The sequence below is a fragment of the Rutilus rutilus genome (assembly GCF_951802725.1).
Source record: "Rutilus rutilus genome assembly, chromosome: 15".
NCBI lineage: Eukaryota > Metazoa > Chordata > Actinopteri > Cypriniformes > Leuciscidae > Rutilus > Rutilus rutilus.
Window position 1 is genome coordinate 11,283,340 of NC_140220.1, and position 8,169 is coordinate 11,291,508.

General features: G+C 34.2%; 1 protein-coding gene across 2 annotated transcripts in view; it reads right to left on the reverse strand.

The window, feature by feature from the left end:
• Positions 1-4,433, reverse strand: part of cd2ap (CD2-associated protein) — a 65,078-nt gene extending 60,645 nt beyond the window's left edge. The window contains exon 1 of one of the 2 annotated variants that reach the window (XM_084431903.1): positions 4,113-4,433. In XM_084431903.1, the coding sequence (XP_084288029.1) occupies positions 4,113-4,116 (4 nt within the window). In that variant the 5' untranslated portion in view covers positions 4,117-4,433. The remainder of the gene's footprint in view (positions 1-4,112) is intronic. The other variant, XM_084431902.1, reaches the window with a different exon arrangement.
• Positions 4,434-8,169: the final 3,736 nt, after the last annotated feature.

An 8,169-nucleotide genomic window follows, 5' to 3' on the forward strand; every position in this document is an offset into this window, starting at 1 on the left:
AGGTTCTATTTTTAAAAACCATGTGCTGACAACGTCAAACATCCATAGAAAAATTATTTAGAGCATATGTTAACTGTAGATGCGAAAGCCAGCCAGCCACAGCGTGTGTGTCGTGAACCAGAGTGGGAGGTCAGACGTTAAATGGGTCAGTGGTTTAATAAAATAAAACTACTACACTAAACAAAAACACACACATACAATCAATATGTGACTGGAGCTCAGAAGAAATAGAGCACCTAATATGGGACACTTCATTTCAATTCAACCTCATAGTGCCCTCAAGCAGTTTGGACTTAGCTAATCAAGATCCTGGCTGACACAAACACACACACACACACACACACACACACACACACACACACACACACACACACACACACACACACACTGTGAATAAACTAGTTCTAATTTAAAGATTTGAAATTTACAAAGGAGGAAGCAGAATTTAGACCAACCAGAAGGGAAGTTCCTACAGCCCTCCAAGAAATAATTTTTTTCCAACATTCAAACATGAAAAGGTCAAGTTATAAAGTCCTTTTGACTAACGTTGAATATGGCAACAACAACCACCATCAAGACCTTAAACAACAAGTTATTTTTTGTTGAAAGGACAATTATTTTGGCTCAATTAGCCTGCTACTCCTCAAAGTCAAACATGAAGCTGCTTCCTTTTTGATTTCTCCAAGCATAAACATTTGTTTGTTTCAAAAAAAATAATACACTGGGGCCAAAGTCTGAGACCACAGCCGAGATTCTCAAGCATGTCAGTCAAACACAAAATCAAATCTAAGATTATTATACATACTTCAGATGTCAACCAGACTCCTTTCTTCAAAATCACTTGGCACAATAACTAGTGCAGTAGCCAGCATGCAGGGAGAGGCTGCTGAGATTCTTTACATTTTTCAGCTTTGGGGTTGTTGTTTTTTTGGATGATGTCAGAGCAGTGATTCTCATACAAGGAGAACTGGTTCTATATTGTTTTAGAAAAATATTTAAATATTTTCAAGCAGCGGTTATTATTAACAGTTCATCACCATCTGAATTCTTCCACTAATGTGGAAAGAACACCATACTGAAGCATTCTTGATAGTGTCTCCTTCACCACTACTATAGTGCCACGGCAAAAGAAATGAGTGCTTGAGGAACTTTATGTGATGCTATCAGTTCAAATCAGACTAATCACTCTCTCACTCACTGAATCGATCATAATGGTTCTTGACTGAACTACAACAGTAAGATTTCTGTTAAGAAATTAATACTTTTATTCAGCTAGGAAGCATTAAAATGATCAAAAGTGACAGTAAACACATTTACATTTTTACAGAAAAAAATCTAGGCTATTTCAAATAAATGTTCTTTTGAACTTTCTATTCAAAGAAAAAAAAAATTATACACTTTAAGTTAGACAGTTAGTTATAGACAACATTAGGGTGTAACGATACCCTCATGTCTCGATTCGATACAAATCACGATACAATATTATTGCAATACTCCCAAGGTAAAAGGTTAACAAAAAATTAACTGTTGATTAACATGCTAAATTTGGTATTACATTGAATAGACTTGAATAGACTTAGACTTGGTGCAGCTGGTAACCCAATGCACAGGACAATGGTGACATCAGAATAAAAATATTGACGATTCTGAAGCTGAAAATACATAATTATTTTAGACGAATATGCTTTCACTCTGACTAGATAGGCTATATATTTAAAATAATGTCGGCCATTTTTTACTGGTAACAAAAAACATTTGGCATTATAATGACCCACAAATATTCCCCCATTGCATTTATAATACATTATATTCAACATTATATATAGTAGTTTAATATACTACTGACAGAAAAAAAACACCAAACTCTGTAAAGATTTTTTTTCCCTTGCACAGTAATTTTCATTTTAGGTGAACTACACACAAAACAGATCGTCACTATCAACAATGCATATTGTTGAATTTTTGTATTGCGATATTATTGTGACACGATATATTGTTACACCCCTACACAACATAGTTATTTAAAAATTTTATATTTTTTATTTGATTTTTGATCAGATAAATGCAACCTTGGTGAACAAAAGAGACTTCTTTCAAAAACATAAAACTAAATATTACCAACCCCTAACTTTTGAACGGTAGTGCAGTTAGTCCTAAAAGATTAGTTGATGGAATTGTTAAGCATTAAGTAATCAGAATGGAATCTGACAATTTGAACAAGAATGGCTCAAGTCAATTCTATACAATTCGCATTGCTACATGAGTGTCCTGCTGGCAAAAAGAATGTAGTTGATCTATCAATTAAAATCATTGCATTAAGAAATATGCAAACTACAACAGACTTTTAGTACAGACAAAGTAAAACTCTACTACTCAACTAAACATTATTAGGCCACACTTTAGCTGTTAATAAAATCACTAGACCTGTGAACAATATTCCCACATGAGAGGAAGAAGAACAGATCAGTTTTAAAGATCCCTTTTGAAACCACACATTCACCTATTTTCATTTCGCCTACACTGTCTGCAGTCAAGACCTGACATGACCAAGCGATGTCCACTTGCACCTGCGCAAAGTACACTTATTACTCTAACATACTTCCATACTTCCTGGTGGGTTCAGTTTCCAGTCCTGCGCTTACATAACTTTGTGACAACATGATGAATTACTGACGAGAGAGGAGGGGGGGCACTCAAGGCCACGAAAGCAACCTGCCTGCCAGCCAGACATTCACTCTAACCTACAGCTGGGAAAACAAATGACCATTATGCCCCATGTAACATCTAAAAACCCAAACATTTCCTTAGAACTTTTTCTTTTAAAAGTCAATGCTTCTGTACACACGAAACACTAACAGAAAATGTATGAGGGACATGTTCAAACACCTCTTCCACTACAGGTTTGAGATCAAAAACTCTGCCCTAGAGTTAAGTTATACCAGGAGCTGACTTCACATAAAACCCATAATTCAGACTATAACATGGGCGATGAAGAAAGATCTAAGAAAGTTTTGACCAACAGCCATTTTTACCGGTCATAAAATTTACTTTTGAATGTGCAAATCGCTTCTGGCTACTAACAATACAAGCATGAGCCAAAGTCTTGGTCACCTGACAGAGAAAATAGCCAATAAAACAAACACACCACTGACTCCCTCACTAAATCTAGAAGTACAATAAAAGTAACTGCTAATGAGAATACAGTAAGTTTAATTGGAGTCAACAACCTGAAATCGAGAGGAGTAAAATTGGAAATGAACCTAACTCAAAAGAGGATTTGTAGACAACTCATAACATTTGCACTTTATTCAAACCAGCTGAGTCGTGCTAAAGAGCATGACAGTGCAGAACAGGTACTAACCTAACGTTTTCCACTACATTTGTTTACCAAATACCTACCTAACTGCAACAGGGAGGTGCTTCTTATTAGTTTTTGTTACTGTTTAGCTGATTCTTATTAGTCGTACCGGTGGTTTTGGATTTGATAATGACACCAGTTATTGTTGTTGTTATTAATAATAGTAGTAACTCTATTAATGGCACAGGAGGTCATGTGATGTAAACATGACGGCGCCCTTAAGGGGGCGACCCGCTTCTTCTTAATTAAAATAGCTTTTCTCGAAAACTGACATGGTCTGGATTTTTCATCTTATGTGAGTGTACATCATTGTAATGGACCTGTCAAAAGTGCAGTTTATTTATTTAAACGTAAAATTGTATTCATCAATTAAAAAATTACTATGTACACCTTTAAGGGGGCTTCTTTGGAACAGAGCCACAGCAACTAGTACAAACTGTTTTAAAACCAATCAAACAAAGTCAGTGCCACTTACATCCGAAAGGTAAACAATAATACTGTAGTGGAAGGGCAGGGATCATTAATCTTGACGCAAAACGAATCGAATTTACTGGTTTAGACAAGCCTAGCCAGTTTGCGACACTGGCGCCTAGTCAAATTTCCATTTGATCGTAAGTTTTTTTTTTTTTTTTTTTATTCAACTTGGATACAGTTTCATTTTTGTAAATGACGCTTAAGTGACTCGTTCGCGCTGTTTCCTTGGAAGCTGAAACGCGACACTGTAACTGATCGAAAATAAGCGAGTTGAACTCACCCATACTGTCCTTCGATACGAGACCGTCTTGATCTGATGTGTACAATCTGCCGTCCTAGCTGATGTTAGCTAGCAGACTGAATGCTAGCAGTAAATCCTTGTGCGTGGAATCGTGTTGGTGAAGTGCTTGTTAGCGAGTTTATTTGCGCTATTAATCCATTCGACTTGGTTTAAATGTCGGCCTGGTGTTAAACTGTGAGGTATGATTCTTAAGAGTACTGTGCAGGAAGTTATCCCGAAGTCTCCACCTTTCTTAGATTTGCCTCCGCGATATTTCAACGGGAGGATCCCGCGAGAAGTCAGGTTTCCTCGCTGGAATACAAGAGGCTGAAGTGTGACATTTCAGTGTAAATTGAGTATTCAAGCATAAATGTTGCTATCCACGCAAATCTTGCAGTGATTTAACTACATATAAATTAAATTAATATATCTTTATATATTATGTACAAGCCTATGTAGGCTACTCTGCGATTATGTAGAGCATTGTAAACCAACTGGAAAATAAATTTTATTGTATTTGAAAAATAATTTTACATAATGTATTAGCATTTTTTTAAACATTTTTTATTATGTCTTAAATATTTTAGTACAAAAAGCAATATGCTACATTTACATTAGGAGTGGGAATACCAGTCATTTGCAGTCACTTATTATATTTTTGTCAACAGAGTAGCCTATGTAGGTTTGAAGTAGGCTAGCTGTGAAATCTCGTCTTCGCTCAGCTGAATGTCTCTCTGTGGCTGAATTATTTGCATTCAATTTGGCTATTAAGCTGTAAACTGAAATTGCCTCAATCAAAGCCAATTTCCATAAGCATGTACTTCCCTAAGTTTTTATGGCTTGTTTGAAATGATATCTTCTCTGCTTGTGTCCATGATTACACAACAACCACAAACAATTACATTAATTGTGAAAGATTATTTGCATCAAAACGAAGGGAAAAGAACCATGGTAGTTTGGATCACATTGTGCTTTGGCACTGTTAAATAACAAAAGAAAATAACAAAGAAGAAAAATAATAAAGCAAAATAGTCAGATTATGTTATCATGTTCGAACTGGATATCTATGAGAAAACTAACCAAAACCTTAAGAGAAAAATACTCCATCATTTTGTGTTGGGCTTCAAAAGAGGCTTCCTTTTTTGCAATCTGTCATCAAGAACTGGTTTAAAACTTGTATATTATATGACATTTCAGTAAATTATGATTAATCTGCTATTATTATTCTTCACACACAAATAAAAAAAAAAGCATAATGACATTTGTAGAGAATTAAAATAATAATAATATAAGAGTTATGGAAAAATATCATGCACTTAAAAACATCTGTGTTCAGAAAAAGCCAAAAGATGGCGTCAACCCACAATTTACATCCATCTAATAAACATCTATCTAGTGGGGTCATAAGGTCCAATGGTTTCCACTAGAAATGGAGCTCCAGAATGAAGTCATGCTTTCCATGTCTTCCCTAATCCCAAGACATAAACATCACTGAAACGTTATGGGTTGTTCCAAAGCACAAATTGTACATTTATAAATGTCTATTTGATCCTCTCATAAACACAGTTCAGACCTACTATCAGCATTCCGAGACTGTTCAAGGGCAAATGGCCTTAAATAACCTTAATTTATTATTTTATTTTATTTTGCTATTTTACCTTCTGTGGTAGCAATTCTTTGAATATATTCCTGTGGTTTTTGTCTCTCCCTGCTGGGCACTCAATGCAATTGTGTAGACTTGCACAAACAGAAGTTGCCTCCTTTTATACCATTTTCAATCTATCCTAACTAAACTTAAATTAATTTTAAGCTGCCTTAATATCAACTGGGGGGGGGGGGACTAGCCTCAGTCTTAGAACTCCCTTAAACCCAACATCAGTTGTAGAAACTGCTTTTTATATTAGATCAAATAAGGTCGTTAATGAAATTCTTTTTGCCAGCAGAGGGCAGAATATGAACAATCTACAAAACTAAGACAGAGTGGAATGACACTGTATTTTCTTTTACTTTAACGGTATTCCTTCTTATTTCATCTTTTATTTACTTTCTGTTCTCCAAATGACTTTAAATGTCTTTTTGTTCACATGAAATCAAATGGTGCTATGTGCCAAAATATAAAGCAAACTCTTTATTGATCTTCATTGATTGAATGTACAGTACATGCAGTTTCAGGCAGGTCATAGTTATTATAACATTATTTTAAAGATGTTTTTGTACCACAAAGCCTCAAATTGACTTCAACAGATTTGTTTTATGCTAAAAACTTTACACATTTGCATAGATTGGAAAAGAGCAACCCATCAGCTTAGTAATATTATATTATATTATATTATATTATATTATATTATATTATATTATATTATATTATATTATATTATATTATATTATATTATATTATATTATATTTACAAATAACATTTAGGCTATTTTGAGTATTACAGTTCTAATTATTTATGACTGGCATGTAAACATTTGGTTGCTTCAGATATATTTGTGAACACTTGAGATACAGATGCTCTCTTTATCCCTTTACATTCTGTAACAAATAATCTAGTGTCAGCCTACATAAATATATCTAGTAAAATGGAAAAACTTTAAGTCCACAGTGTGTGTAGAATATAGCACTAGGTGTGTGGTACAAATAGCCATATTGTTGTGCATTTCAGCATGGATGCACTAATGTTAGTCAGACCGAGGCATTTCTCTTACCCTATCATCTAAGTCAACCCACTTAGAGTGATTTCCCGAGGCAGAAACTGTGTGGCACGTGAGAGCATTTCCCCGTTTCATCCTTTTAGCACTCAGTTGCACGTGTCGGCCTGTCCAGATGGTGCGCTCTTCATCTGCCTGTGGCCTCTGAGCTCTGCCTGTCTGAGACTGAGACACACTGGAAATGATCTTCTGTCCTTGTGCCAGTGACACAGAAGAGCATTCTGTTTGCATATGTCTGAGGCTTTACAATGAGTGTTTGAATGCGGCACTTTCTTTCAAACAATAATGCAAATGAGACTGGACAGTGTAGCCATAGGCATACATACAAACATTCCTACATTGTACATATTCATGAACTCATAGTTTAGTTATACTTTAAAATTGGTAATTTATTATGATTATTTTATCTATTTTTTTAATATATATATTGTGTTTGAATATATTTTAAAATGTAATTTATTCCTGTGATGGCAAAGCTGAATTTTTTGAGCATCATTATTCCAGTCTTCAGTGTCACATGATCCTTCAGAAATCATTCTATGCTGATTTGCTGCTCAAAAAACATTTCTTATTAATAATGTTGAAAACAGTTGTGCTGCTTCATAATTTTTTGTGGAAACAGTGATACACTTTTCAAAAGTTTTTTTAAAGAGATTAATACTTTTATTCAGCAAGGATCATATAAATTGTGACAGTTGACATTTATATTGTTACAAAATATTTATATTTAAAATAAATGCTGTACTCTTGAACTTTATATTAATCAAAGAATCTTAAAAAAAAAATTATCACAGTTTCCAGAAAAATATTAAGCAGTTTCATTAACTGTTTTCAAAATGTACTGTTATTTACAAAATAACTGTTTTAGAATTACCAACTTGTTTATTGTTTGAAAGTTTGTCTGTATTTTTATCTTATGTTTGTTAAAATTTGCAATAATACAATAATAATAATGGATGCAGACAATTCAGCTTTGCATTACAGGAATAAAATACATTTTAAAACATTTACACCATGATGTCTTGAGAATCAACAAATATGCACATTCAAAAACCCTATCCTGAAGTCCATCCATAGATAAATTAACTGAAAAACCATGGTAACCCCAGATTAATGTTTTTTTATGACACTTTTACATTTGGTCTCTCCGCATATCTTTAGTATTTAGTTCATCATTGATTACTCAGTAATTAAAATAATTGTAAAGTTATGTAAAGTCTATTCACCCAGATTGCAAGCTCATGTAATCATTGAAACCCAAGTCCATTTACTCACTGGTTAGTCAGGAAACCCCATGAGTCATTCACAAGCATCATACATAGATAGCTCATTGAGTCAACAATCA